Consider the following 14,552-nt stretch of genomic DNA (forward strand, 5'->3'; position numbering starts at 1 on the left):
AGAAAACTTTAGTTAACGATAATTTTTCTACAGAAAAATTCAAATATCGACAATTTTTTTACAAAAAATTCAATTATCGATAATTTTTCTACAGAAAAATTAAATTATTGATAATTTTTCTATAGAAAAATTCAGTTATCGATAATTTTTTATAGAAAAATTCATTTATCGATAAATTTTTATTAGAAAAATTCAGTTATCGATAATTTTTTTTAAAGAAAAATTCAGTTATCGATAATTTTTCTACAGAAAAATTCAGTTATCGATAATTTTTTATAGAAAAATTTAGTTATCGAAAATTTTTCTATAGAAAAATTCAGTTATCGGTAATATTTCAATAGAAAAATTCAGTTATCGATAATTTTTCTATAGAAACATTTTGTTGTCGATATTTTTTCTATAGAAAAATTCAGTTATCAAAATTATTTCTATAAAAAAATGTAGTTTTCGATAATTTTTCTCTAAAAAATTCAGTTTTCGTTAATTTTTCTATGGAAAACTTCAGTTATCGATAACATTTCCATAGAAAAATACATTTATCAATAATTTTTCTACAAAAAGTTCAGTTAACGATAATTTTTGCATAGAAGTTATCGAAAAATTTCTTACCTTTAAATTTTACTGCTTTCCTCACCATCTTCTGGAAGTTTGGAACCTTCGAAATATGTCTGCCTTAGTATAACAGCTGACTCCTTATCGAGGCTTCCACCATAAGTTGTCGACTTTATATTCATTCTTAACAATAAATTTATTTAAAGAATCTTGTATTTGTGTATAATTTTACTAATTATTGCGAATATTTATTAAAAATTGTTCACTTTTTTAAACAAATTATTATAAATAAGTTTGTTGTTTTTCATTTTATATATAAAGAGGGTAAATTGATATAGTTGATAGATAATTTTCAGGACTTACATATTTTTTCGAGTTTGTATTTACAAAAATAGCTAATGGTTTTTGAAAAAATACTTTAGAGAGAACCTTTATGAAATATTAAGGGATTATGTGAAATGAAGACCATTTGTGGACCTAGATAAATATGTATTTCATTTTTTCTATAAAGGAAGCCAAATAACAAATAATAAATCTTAACTATTTACAAATTTAAAAAATAGAGAAAAAATTGGACAAAATTTTACAAACATAAAATTATCTAAAACTAAAAACAAAAAGTGTATATCATTAGATTAACTCATTTACTATGCATTTATCAAGGGCACACCGAATAATTTCTCCCATGATTGTGCTATAGAATTTAAACAGGTATTAGCATTTTCGGCTGTTTGAAATGTACACTTCCAGAGTTCACATTTATCTTGAGTTTCATCTAAGAAATTTATGATAAAGACATTATCCGCACAATGTTCCACCTCAACTAAATTGGACATGAATTGCGTAACGCACAATTCAATATCGGAGTCATGATTTAAAACAGAAAGCCAATCTAGCTTTTCCGAACTCAAATAAATACGTGAGTCGGTGGTTAAAAGACCACATATGTTAAAGGAGCGTTTAGCATTTTCACATGAAATTTCACAGCCATTCAATAAAGAGCACATATTTAGTTGTTCATCAATAACGGCAGCACTAAGACGTTTAGTTAATAGATCAGCCGGTTGGTATTTCAATTCACATAACGAAGGCAGAGCATTATCTAAAAGTTGTTTTGTTATAAAAAAGAAGTGATTCCATTATAGTGTTATAACTCAAACTTACTGGCAAAAAATAACATTAAGGAATCTGTTCTTAAGATATCCTGCAGCAATAATAGAAAACCACCCCAATCATTGAGATAAAAGGATAAACCCATTTTCCAGGGCAACAATTGTATGGCATCCAAACGATCAACAGTGCAACTTATGGTGGTTTTCAGCCATTTAGCAACATCATCATTTTCCTTAGCATATGCCTCCATAACGTACAGTTTGCAAGTTGACATAACCACTATGCCATCGCTTAATTTTTTATTGGTCTCATTGTAAATCCGTCCTCTAACAATCCATTTGAAATGTTCATCTTTTTCGAATTTTGTTTGATAAAAATATAATTTCAAGCGATGATCGATATCGTTGAAATCGGTATAATTGAATTTATACGTCTGTGTGCCGGAGGTAGATTTGTTGGTGTTGCTACTGCTGTTATTAGAGGAGTTTGTAGGTAAGGCAGTACCCGATTTAACATTCGATAATGTTTCAGAATCAATAAGTTTTTTTGAACTGGTCATTAAAATGTTGGTGGACTGCATGAGAGCTAGAAATTTGAAGGAGAGCAAGTAATAAGTAAGTAATAAGTAAGTAAAAAATGAAGTAAGTAAGTATGTAAGTAAGTAAGAAAGTAAGTAAGAAAGTAAGTAAGTAAATAAGGAAGTAAGTAAGCAAGTAAGTAAGTAAGTAAGTAAGTAAGTAAGTAAGTAAGTAAGTAAGTAAGTAAGTAAGTAAGTAAGTAAATAAGGAAGTAAGTAAGTAAGAAAGTAAGGAAGTAAGTAAGTAAATAAGGAAGTAAGTAGGTAAGTAAGTAAATAAGGAAGTAAGTAAGTAAGTAATTAATTAATTAAGTAAGTAAGTAAGTAAGTAAGTAAGTAAGTAAGTAAGTAAGTAAGTAAGTAAGTAAGTAAGTAAGTAAGTAAGTAAGTAAGTAAGTAAGTAAGTAAGTAAGTAAGTAAGTAAGTAAGTAAGTAAGTAAGTAAGTAAGTAAGTAAGATTTCATAATTTAACCAAGGGGTTGTTTTGGGGACTCACTTAGGGCGGAATTTTTAAGATAAAGATAATCTACATTCTTTGTTTAAACCTAGCTTAATACATGCTTTAAATGTTTATTTAAAATTTTTCCAAAATTTTTCATTTTACAAAAGTATTATTTGGCAAAAACAGCTGTTCATTGTTTATGTTCTTGAGTGAAAAGTTTGCAATACTAACAAAGTTAAGTGAACTGAAATCCATAACTGAAAAACACAATTATCGGTTAAGTTTGTTCCGAGTTTAATATAACAGCAAGTAAAGCCTAGTTTAACTGAGTAGTAAGAAAGCCGTCCTTAGTACAATAAAACATTAAATGAAACATTTATTCGGGTCAGTCCTAGTACGGAGTACTCTTTACAACGTAGCATAGACTTTCTTTTTGCAGGTTAACTACATATATCTCATACAATTCAAAAAATGTTTAAAGCTTACCTCCAAAAATCGATGATAATCCCGTATTTTCATCTTTCTTAGCAGCATTTTGTGAACTTGACTTTCCATTAGTTTCTTGCTGAAGAAACTCTTTCACACATTCCTTCTTATCTTCACTCGATTGTGAAGACTTTTCTGGCTTTTGTTCATAGGCCGTACAGATACTATCCGTTACTGAGCCAGAGGAACTACTCTCCGTTAGATTATTATGAACCATATTATTCGAAGACTTTTTAGGTGGTATTTGCGATTCAACTTTCTCCTGAGCACCTGATACAGTATCCTGCTGTTCCATTTCATTATAAATTTCCAATTTATCTTTATCCTTTTGGGCATAATTAATCATATTGTCAAATTCACGTTCTAAGAAAGTTTGTGTATAACTTTGATCATCGATTGTCTCCAAATTGGGTACATGAGCAATGCTGCGACGTTCCTCCCAATTTTTACGACTAGCACAAGGATCTAAGACTTCTATGCTCGATTGGCTAGGATTAGAGATGATATCAACATCACTTTCACCATTAGTTTTAAAATCTAAATCACGATCAGTATTTGAACTGCCCACCAAAGATTGATTTGAGTTGAAAGAACTTTCAGAATGAGAGGTGGCGGTAATTTTAGAACAGGAGGATTCATTAAGAGAATTAGCAGAACCTAGAGTAAAGATATTAAAGTTAACAATTTGGATTAAAAAAAGCCAAGCGCATTTAGCATTAAGAAACATTGGAGTGTTAGTAACCAAATGTTAGAATTAAGTTTGAATTTGTTAAATTTTGACTCTTGTTTTTTATCTATACAAAACCAATGCTTCTTGGGGTTGTTTTTTTGTATTAAAGCGTATATATATTCTTTTTTAATATAAAAACAGTGATATTAACTTTTTAGAGTTTGCTTCAGCGTCCTACTATGCAGTGGAGTGTTAGCAGAAAGCCTTGCGTTGCCTTTACCTTTTAAGACCAGTTGGTAGGTAGGTAGATAGGTAGGTTTGTTAAGTTAAAGGAGATTATGTATGTATGTTTTTTTTTTTTACAAAATATATAAAAAGAAGAGAGCACATTAAATCAATCAATTCAATTAGTTTAAATGAAAAATAATAAAAAAAGAAAACATGCAAAAAATATTAGATTAAAATTAGTTTATAATTGTTGAAAGCAAGCTTACCAATACTGTTTGTTTCTTCGGCAACTTCTATGGAATTGGAGAGAGACGTTAAGGGCTGTTGTATAGATAGGGGTGCTATTGAAGTGGGCAATTCTTCGACTATAGAAGCGGGCGATAGTTTGTCTACTAGATTGGTTTTTTCTAGAGATTTGGGTATTTCATGGATTTCTGCTACAAAACAGGATTTACAATCGGGACAACGAATTTCTATAAAATTGAGTTTGTTAGTGTTAAGTTTATTATAGAAAAGTTCATGAAATGTTTCACTTACCCGAGTTTTTTAATTTTGATTTAGTCTCCTGAGAAAACTGGCAACTGCAATTGACACATCTATAAATCGTTTGATTCATTTCGGTTAAATCACGTTGTGATAAAATATCACGCAATTTCTTTTCCAATTCCTTAAAGTAAAAAGCAAAACTTTTGAATAGAAAAGTATTTATTAAAATTTTCTTTAAAAAAACTTACTTGACACAAATCCTCTTCTACAGTATAAACACGTTCCTGTTTATCCTTTTTTACAGTATCAAAATTTATGCGTAAAGTATTGGATTTTATACGATCACAGGATTCTAAAATTTTTAAACTCCATTTGGTTTTGGTTCTTTAATAAAAAAAATCCAATAAAAAACAATATTTGAATAATAGTTTTAACTAAATAGAATTATGTTAAACCTACTTTTCGGTTAAAGGATCTCTTTCTCTTAGGAAATTGGAGGATTTGGTTAAAAATAAAGCTTCATTTTGATTAGTGGTATAGACAATATAGGTCTCTTCATCCTCTTCTCTTTCGGAATCTAAAATAGCAATAAGTTTAGTTTTTTTTTTCTTGTTTAACTTTACAAAGGAGAATGTTTTGGTTTGTTTCAACTTACATTCATCCTCTTCATTATGTTGTTCATTTGTGGCATAGATTTTACTTAAAATATCATGATCCTCTTCTTCATCTTTTACGGTTTCTATTTGTGGTGATTCTATTGCCAAATCGTTTTCCTTATCATTATCATCATCTTCAAAAGGATTTTTACTTATCATTGTTGTATTGTCCAAAGATTTGTATATCGTTTTATCATTGTCTGTGGTATTATTGTTGATTAAGGTCGCTTGTGTTTGCTCTAAACTTTGATAAAGTGATGTTGTTTCATTATTGTCCTGCTGAGCTTTGATGGGTGTTAGCATTAGCTGTGCCATGGTGTTATCTAAAGTGTTATTGGTTGGTGTTGAGGTACGTACGGTAGTATTGACTTCCTCTTTCAAATCTTTAACATATTCATCAAACATTTGTCTTGATTTTTGTCTTTCTAGATTAATATCCACAGCCGAGGTATTCGAAGGTGTGAGACCCAAAACACTGTTACGAATTTCGGCATTACCCGTATGCAACCATTCATTGCCATATTTTTTGCGTAAATTTTCCACTTGGCCTTTAATATCCAAGTGCTCTTTATTTTCTTCTTCCACTAAAACTGAGCTATTCATTACATTATCCTTGGCATTAAGTCTATCTGAATATTCTTCTGTTTCATGTATATTATCTTCAATTTCTACATGCCTTACTTTAGCAGATTTTTTCTTTATTGGTTTAACTACAACCTCATCTGTGTTATTAGTTTCTGAAGTATCTGAATTATTGTCATTAAGTTTAAAAGACACTAAAGAACCCACACTAGAAGCGGGAGTTTGATTTGAGACCGGTGTTATACGTCCCACTGCTGCTAACGAAGAAGTAGACGAACGTGTGGTATAATGATTAAGAGCACCCACTAATCTTATCTGATGAGTGCCCGTAACAGCCTTTTCATTTTTCGTTAAAGGTTCAAAATCCAATATAAATTTAACCGAAGAACAATTTTTATGTAAATATTGTGATGAAGCCAAACGATGTTTGGGATGACATTGCAAAGGATTACCATATAAATTTAGAAATTTCAATGTACTTATGGCACTTAGAGGCAATAGATAAGTATGATCCAATAAACAATTATCCGATAAATCCAAATCTGTAAGAGCATCCAATTTAACAATACCCATCAAATCCTCTAATAGATTATTACTCATATTCAAAGACTGCAAACGTTTATAGGCATCCATATGAAATTGTGGTATAAACTGCAAACGATTGAAACTTAAATCTAAAGTTTTTAAATGAGGCAACCATTTGATGGCCTTAACCGATTGCAATTGATTGTGCCTCAGATTTAAATGTTGTAAATATTGAGCAAATTCCAATGAAGTATCCACCGTACGTAAGTTATTATAACTAAAATCTGCTATTTTCAATTCATTCCAAACAAAACCGTTCGAATTATCTCCACCACAATGTGTTATTATCTCATCGACACATTTAATACTTTTATTGCAAATTAAATGTTGCATTTGGGCTCGCAGTGGTTGTAAGCCACATATCTGTTTGACTTGTACCTTTTGTATTTCGAGACGTTTAAGGGCACGAAATTTTGTTATATCAATTTTACCCTCAAAACATTCTTCTCCGGGATATTGTATTATGCAGAGTAGTGTTGTTTTCTGTACGAAATCATGCACCAGTTGTAGATCACGAAAAACGGGAGATTTGGAATTGATAGGTTTGACAACTTGAAAGTTTTGTATGTCACCTATTTCTAGGGAATCAGCTATTAGGGTAAATGAATCGTTTAGGGCTCGTAGAAGAGAGGCTAGAAATGGAGATGAAATGAAAGTTAAAATATGTTATTTTTTTAATTATGCACAAAAGTAATTATGTTTTTAAAGATCTATAAAATCTTAAGGGTGCCTAGGAACACTAGTTTAAGTAACAGTTCTTTTACAGTTATAGTTCAGTCACCTAATTCTAGTTCAGACCGAGTACATTTCTAGTTTAAGCTTGGTTTCAATTAAGTTCTAGTTTAGTTCTAGTTTAGATAAGTTTTACTTCAGTTCTAATTAAGTTTTAGTTCTTCAGTCTTTATTCAGGCTTTTTGTTCACAATCTGGACCAAAGTCTGGTTTATAGTCTCGACTATACTAATCTCTATCTGGACTATAGACTGATGTATTTTCTTGTAACTTTTTTTTATTTATTTACTCAAAAAAGATATATGGAAATAGGCTAAAAATTATAAATGAATCAATGAACAATTTAGTCGCTCCTAATGTCTGTATTCTAGAAAAATAAAAGAACAAACATACACACTTTCAAATTCTTTTTTCTATTGTAAACAAACAGATAAGAACAATTACAGATTGAAAAATGTAAAAATGCTGCAATAAATATTATGACAAAATTGTCATACCCTAAATATTTCAAAAATAAAGTTCTTTATAGCAAAAACTTATTAATTATTGAAATAATTAATTTCTCAATTAAGCTTCATTCAAAAATTTTGAAAATCTTTCTACTCGATAAAATTTTAGAAAGTTCATCTGCCTTAAGTATATAAGTAAGATCTTTGACCCAATTTTTGTTTTATACTTTTACTATTAATCATAACAAATTGATTTGTTATTAAAAACAAATAAAAATTAATAAATTAAAACCCTTTTAGTAGAAATTTTAAAAATTTATTTTAACAACTAAGTATATATCTAAATAAACTAATTACTTTACTATAGGGAATATGAAATTAAAAAATATAATGTTTTAAATAACAAAATTTTCTATTTATATGAATGCAATTACCTGATAGTGTAAGTGTAAACTCTGAACTTAATATTTTATCTCCATTATTTCGTAATAATGTAGCCAGTTCAGTGATTTTTTTCGGATCCATGATTTGACTGCTTACACTTGTTACAATAATATAATAAAAATGTCAAAACAATTAAATAATAACAACATAAAACAAATTAATATTATCATTAAAATTATAGCATTTTTGTTGTTTATATAAAAATTGTTTGATTTTCCATTTAAAATGTCCAAATATATGAATCAACTAATCCAAGTAGATGACGCGTAAGTTTCAATAAACAAAAGAATTGAAGACGATATGCAAAATTTGCTGCAAATATATGGACAATTTTTTTTATCATATTTATTATTAATATCGCAGCATGTGTATATAGTATATTTAAGCAATTTACCTTGTTTTTAAATTGTTATAAACAAGAAAATTAGAAATAATTTATTGTTTGTTTCAATTATGTTTAGATTTACTTTTCTTACGCACTTTTTTTCTTAATATTTTCTTCTTTAATTCTTCGTTTGCTATTTATTTAACATATTATGCATGTTTATGGTATTAATTAGCTTTATTGGTATACTTTTTTTTATTAATAATTATTGTTAATACGTTGCATTTTAATTAAATTTTATTGAATGAATATATATATTTCCTTTTGTTATTGCGTTTGTATTGTTATTGTTCTTGTCATTTCATAAAAAAAAACAAAACAAAATGTCAGGTAGTTGTCATTTTAGCAGCAGCTGTTACATGGTTGTATTTTAGTGGAGTGAGAAATTAACCTATAGTTGAGTTTTAACAAAAAATGCTAATTTGGTATAAAGTTGAGGTTTAGTTTAGTTCTCGTTTAGTTCTAGTTCAGTTCTAGTACGGTTCTAGTTCAGTTCTAGTTCAGTTCTAGTTCAGTTCTAGTTCAGTTCTAGTTTAGTTCTCGTTTAGTTCTAATTCAGTTCTAGTTCAGTTCTATTTCAGTTCTATTTCAGTTCTATTTCAGTTCTAGTTCAGTTCTAGTTCAGTTCTAGTTCAGTTCTAGTTCAGTTCTAGTTCAGTTCTAGTTCAGTTCTAGTTCAGTTCTAGTTCAGTTCTAGTTCAGTTCTAGTTCAGTTCTAGTTCAGTTCTAGTTCAGTTCTAGTTCAGTTCTAGTTCAGTTCTAGTTCAGTATCAATTTAATCTAAATTCGCTGACAAAAAAATATTAAAATTTTAAATTTAACGGATTTTTTTCTATTCCTATGTAAACTGTAATCGCCTAGTTTTTGGTTGTTATAGCAATTTTTTAAAAATAATAATTTGTTGAGTCAATAATCAAAAAGTTGTCATCAGAGAAAATATATTTTATTGAAATCAAATAATTTAGAAAAAAATAAAAACAAAATGCAGCGAAATAAAGAATCGAAAGAAATCTTGGGTCTTAATCGCATAACCAAAAAACGTATAATGGAATTATGCAAAAAAGATAAACTCTATCAAACTCCCGAATTAAATGACGTTTTGTATTTGCATTATCAGGGTGAGATAATGAAATAAAGAAGCATTTCTAAAATATTTAATTTTGAAATAAAATATTAAAAGGTTTTGAATGCATTGAATGTTTGGAAGATTATACTGAACTGAAGTGTCTATGGCTGGAGTGTAATGCCATTTCCGAAATCCAGGGTTTGGAGAAACAAGCAAAACTGAAATGTCTATTTCTGCAAAGTAATTTGATAAGAAAAATTGAGAATTTAGATTACTGTAGGGAATTGGATACGATAAATTTATCTCAAAATCATATAAGAAAAATTGAAAATTGTGGTTTTGAGATATTGCCGGTATTGAATACCTTAAATCTTTCTTCTAATTACCTAAAAGATAGTGAGGCTTTAAGGGAGTTGGAGAATTGTAAAAATCTCTCGGTATTGGATTTATCTAATAATCGTATTGATGATATATTAGTGGTGAAGGTAAAAAAAGTTTTAAAATCCATAGAGTATATAATAAATATAAAACATTTTACAGATTTTTGCAAAAATGCCGGAATTAAAAGTTTTGGTTTTGCAAGGCAATCCGGTAGTATCCAAAATACCACAATATCGTAAAACTTTGACCTTGGAATGTGTAAGTTTTAGAATTTTTTTTAGATTAAGAGAAATTTTGAAATATTTATGTTTTTGCTATAGAAAAAATTAACCTATTTGGATTCAAGACCAGTATTTCCAAAAGATAGAGCCTGTGCTGAAGCTTGGTAGGTTTGGGGTTAATACAAATATTAGCACTTTTAATAACATAATTTTTTTTTAGGAAACGTGGTGGCTATGAGGAAGAACGCAAAGAAAACGAAAGATGGAATCGCCGAGAACGTAAAAAGATGAGAGATGGTGTAAATGGTACGATGGTTTCTTAAAAAATTTCGATTTTATTTTGTATTTTTTCGTAATTTGTCTCCTTTTAGCTACAATACAATTGCGCAATAAAAATCGCAAGCTAGAAGATCAAATTTCCTTAATACCCTCCTCAGATTCTGAAGATGAAACTAAAAATTCAGAAAAGAAAAATCGTGCAAATATGGAAGTTGATATAGATAGTATGTGGGATGAGGTGGTTGAAGATAAACATTCGGAGAGATCTTCTAGTTCGGTGACAAGCGATGAGAGTAAAGTTTCCGTTTCTACACAAAGTTCTGAAAGTAATAAAGAAGAACAGGAGACTGTTAACAAAATGGAGGACAACAGGTTGATACCGGAGTCCTCTGAAACCAATATTTTGGATTCTAGTCAATGTTGTGAAGGTAGTGAGGAAGCAGAAGAAACTATATTAGAAACGGTTGAAAATGTTGAAAAAGTTGAAATACTAAACGAATTAAAGAACATTTTGGAACCTGAAAAGTTGACCAGTGATACTTTAAAAAGTCCGATTAAGGAACAAAATCCTACAGATCCCAATCGAACAGCCGCAGAATCAAAACTGGAGAATTTTTCAGAACCTCCAACTAAAAGAGTTCAATTACATATTGAATATTATAATAGTTTAGAAATTTGCTCTGGAAATTTAAAAAATACTTCTATGACTAATATAGGTGAAGCTACAGAACGTCAAGAATCTGAATTAAAAAGCTCCGTCAATAAGTTAGAAACAGAAAGTGCAACTTCACTAAATTGTAAAGATTTTGACTACAGCTTTGAAAGTATGAAAAATATTCCTCAGCAAAGTTCAATTAAAGAAATAGAAGAACCCCAAATAAATTCCTCCAATAATGTCTTCAATCAAGACACTCCGATAACTGGTAATATTCAAAAATTTTCAAGCAAAAACAATCATTTATATGTTGAAAATTTCGAAATATCCGAAAACTCTAACGTTTCCCTTAATGATTCCCTAATGGATCCCTCGGAAAACTATCAAACAACTATTGAAGCTATAAGAAACGTAACAGAATCAAATGATTCTCCCGAAGATTCAATAATTCAAAATAACGAAACTTGTTATAGAACTGAAGATAAAGTTGATGATAATTATGATTCCCTTCGGGAAATGGAAGACACCATGAATATTTTGAATCATAGGAGTGAAGAACAATCATTATTGTTGTCGAATCCCAAAAAAGACCCTAAGGAACATCTATATAAATTGGAAAATGATCAAGAACGTTTAGAAGTCAATAAGAAAGTAAGAACAGATTTTGAAAAGTTATCGACAAATTTAAATGATTTTGTGGAACAATTGGATCAGGAACAAAAAGAAAGACAAGAAATTTTTAATGCTTTATATGATAAAAATCTAGCGCCTAAAGAAAGCAGCTCGGAAAGTAGCGGAAGCGAAGAGAATGATCACTTAGAGGAATGGAAATTGGAAAGAATGATTGATCAGTGGGACCGGGGTTCAAAATTAAAGAAAGACTCAACAGAAGGCAAGTCAAATGCAGAAATAAATAAAAATTTAAAAGAAACTTTTCAAAGTTGTCCCACAAATATTAAAAAAACAGACGAATCTTTAAAAGATTCTTTAGGAAGTGTTGCAGTAAAGACTGAGAAGCCTTCTTCTACCTCCTCTTCCGATAAGTTTGATTATATACCCATGGATATATCACTCCTAACTCGCAAATCTAATGAAGCATTAGATTCCCTAGAAAGAGAATCTAAAGAATTGAAGAGATTACTGCAACAATTGGAGGATAAAAATGATGATCTGTTTAAAGATATTAATGCAGAAATGAAATGCGAAAAAGAGAAGAATAAGCCAGAGAATCTAGAAAAAGAATCTAAAGAAATAGGAGAGAATAATAGTGAAAAACAATCTAATGAAAAGGACGATTTTAAAACAGCAGACTGTATGACATCGAAATCAGAAATAAAATGCGAAAGAGAGGAAAGTATGCCCGAGGAAAATGAAGATCTCTTTAAAGAATTGAATGTAGAAATAAAATGTGAAAGAGAAGAATGTCTTCTAGAGCAAGAGGGAAAAGAAACTGATGAAATGGGAGAAGATAACATAGAAAAACAAACATACACAAAAGAAAATAATAAAGCAAAACAAGAGCAAGTTCAAGATAAACAAAATTTTGTTAAAGGAGAAAAATCAGAAGAATGTGAAAGAGAGCAACCACAAATTGTACCCGTAATTGTAGAAGAACTAATAAAATCTCTAGAATTAAAACAAAAATCTTATAAATTTCCCGAAACTTTGCAAAATCTCGAAATAGAAAGTTCCACTGAAACTAAGCGTACACAGCAAAGTGTTTCTGAAAATCTTCCAGATTTTGTGAAAACATTCAATCAATTTTACAAAGATATTGAAACCAAAAATCAGGAAAAGAAAAAACTTCCAGAAGATAAAGAAAAACAAAAGTCAGAAGTTTTGAAAGAACTTTCCAAACAAACCCATCTTAAACAATTCAATAATGATACTCTCGAAAGTTTAGATGCACAATTGGCCGAAATGAAAAGAGTGCAACACGATAGAGTCAGACGTATGGTTGACCGGGTGTATGCTCAAAAAGATCGATATAATGATACTTTGGAGTTAGTTGAGGGCAAGCTAATGGTGCGTCATCGTGACACACAAGAACTAAGGGAGCTAGCACAACCTGTTATGCAGGAATCAAGTGAAAGCGATGCTGATTATGATACCGCACAGTCACAGGAAGAGGATAATGATGGTGACTCTAAATTTGAAAAGCGTTTGAAGCGTAAACCCTATAAGCCTACAACACGCAAATCCAGCGAGGATCTTATAATACAAGCTTTAATAGCTAATAAGTCCCACAAAGCTTCTGATGATAGTGAGGAAAGTAATGACGATGATGAATTCTATTCTTTAGATCCTCAAGATCCTACAAATCTTTATAAAGAAATCGATAAGGAATTTTTCCATAAATTAACTCTCGAAAATTTGAAATTCTCACAACAAGATGAGAATCATATTGTTCAATGTGCTCGAAGCTATGAGGAGTTAAAACATTGCTTATCTCTAAGCAAAGAAGAGAGAGGCTTAAACGAGGAAGAGAATGATTTGGTAGAGGATATGATCGAAAGAAAATGCTTAAAACTTAAGGAGAATACAGAAACTTTGCACAATAATCAAGATGGAACGACAAAAGAACAGTTGTGGTTTGATAAAGTTAAGTCGGAAGATCAGGAAGAAAGGAATGAAAAAGAGCTAAAGTCTAGCAAAGAAGCTATGCAATTATTTACCTATTATCCTAATACAAATACTGATCAGCAGTCAAGTGAGCCTAAGTTCGAAGTTTCGGAGCATATGAATACAACATCGGAATATGAATGCGAAAATCTAATGAAGACCATATTACTCAGAAAACTTGCAGAACAAAAAGATAAGCTACAGAAAGAGAATATTTTTAAAAGAGAAAAACCCGAACCTAACAAAAACGATCATGAATCCATTCTGAGTTATGAGCGTTCAAGTGAAGAAGAAAAAAACGAAATCGAAAGTAATATAGACTTTGAAAGTGGAGCTTCTAATAAAAAAACGTTCAAATGTCAAGCTAAAGAAGTATTAAATAACGATGATGAACTAGGAACTGAAGAAGAAAATTTAACTGCTACTTCAGAAGAATGTTTTACGAATGATAATGCTGCTGGTGGCAATTCAGCTGGTGTAGAGATTTTGGAATGTAATTTGGAAATTATTGGCTGCAATGATGAGTTAGTGGATACTATAACCGTTAATGCTGAAGTACATTTTTAAAGAAATATACACAAATACTTTTTGTAGTTTTTTTGTAATTTTCGTTTTATGGAATTTTAATAAAATACATTTATCTAAAATTGTCAAACTTTTTAATAGATTTTCGAAAAATAGTCATCAAATAATTTGTATCGAAAAGTATTGCTATCGAATATTCGTACTTGTCTAGAGTATAGTGTACTAAAGTGTAGTCAATGGGTCACACTATAGTCTACTCAAGAGTCCAGACTACAATCTTGTCTCTTAACTAGTCTATAGTTTAGCCTATATATAGTCCAGTCTATAGTCTAGTCTATAGTCTAGTCTATAGTCTAGTCTATAGTCTAGTCTATAGTCTAGTCTATAGTCTAGTCTATAGTCTAGTCTATAGTCTAG

At 29.9% G+C, this 14,552-nt stretch overlaps 2 protein-coding genes across 3 annotated transcripts; one reads left to right on the forward strand and one right to left on the reverse strand.

Moving 5' to 3' along the window:
* Positions 1-747: 747 nt before the first annotated feature.
* On the reverse strand, positions 748-8,667 carry LOC111679191. 2 transcript variants are annotated; one of them, XM_023440714.2, is made up of 11 exons: positions 8,396-8,667; positions 7,992-8,313; positions 5,210-7,009; positions 5,014-5,131; positions 4,803-4,938; positions 4,606-4,735; positions 4,335-4,541; positions 4,052-4,120; positions 3,171-3,827; positions 1,717-2,250; positions 748-1,654 (listed from the first exon to the last, which is right to left on the reverse strand). In XM_023440714.2, the coding sequence occupies exons 2-11, from the start codon at positions 8,080-8,082 to the stop codon at positions 1,200-1,202; spliced, it is 4,197 nt and encodes a 1,398-aa protein (XP_023296482.2). In that variant the 5' UTR covers positions 8,083-8,313; positions 8,396-8,667; the 3' UTR covers positions 748-1,199. The 2 variants fall into 2 exon arrangements, with proteins under 2 accessions (XP_023296482.2, XP_023296483.2); XM_023440715.2 differs by lacking the exon at positions 4,052-4,120.
* A 624-nt stretch (positions 8,668-9,291) lies between these two features.
* Positions 9,292-14,257, forward strand: LOC111679237 (dynein axonemal assembly factor 1 homolog). The gene is made up of 6 exons (XM_023440764.2): positions 9,292-9,504; positions 9,567-9,937; positions 9,993-10,091; positions 10,154-10,218; positions 10,275-10,360; positions 10,426-14,257. Exons 1-6 carry the CDS (start codon positions 9,369-9,371, stop codon positions 14,175-14,177), a joined length of 4,509 nt encoding a protein of 1,502 aa, XP_023296532.2. The 5' UTR covers positions 9,292-9,368; the 3' UTR covers positions 14,178-14,257.
* Positions 14,258-14,552: the final 295 nt, after the last annotated feature.

This window comes from Lucilia cuprina, chromosome 2 (genome assembly GCF_022045245.1).
Source record: "Lucilia cuprina isolate Lc7/37 chromosome 2, ASM2204524v1, whole genome shotgun sequence".
NCBI lineage: Eukaryota > Metazoa > Arthropoda > Insecta > Diptera > Calliphoridae > Lucilia > Lucilia cuprina.

Excerpts from the sequence above, each read along its gene's own strand:
- LOC111679237 (XM_023440764.2), top strand. The coding sequence starts at position 9,369 with ATGCAGCGAAATAAAGAATCGAAAGAAATCTTGGGTCTTAATCGCATA. Across the intron at positions 9,938-9,992 it reads ATGATATATTAGTGGTGAAG|ATTTTTGCAAAAATGCCGGA; the intron begins GTAAAAAAAGTT and ends AACATTTTACAG. Across the intron at positions 10,361-10,425 it reads GATGAGAGATGGTGTAAATG|CTACAATACAATTGCGCAAT; the intron begins GTACGATGGTTT and ends GTCTCCTTTTAG.
- LOC111679191 (XM_023440714.2), bottom strand. The coding sequence starts at position 8,082 with ATGGATCCGAAAAAAATCACTGAACTGGCTACATTATTACGAAATAAT. Across the intron at positions 4,939-5,013 it reads AGAGATCCTTTAACCGAAAA|AACCAAAACCAAATGGAGTT; the intron begins GTAGGTTTAACA and ends TTTTTATTAAAG. Across the intron at positions 4,736-4,802 it reads TAGAAGAGGATTTGTGTCAA|GAATTGGAAAAGAAATTGCG; the intron begins GTAAGTTTTTTT and ends TTTTACTTTAAG.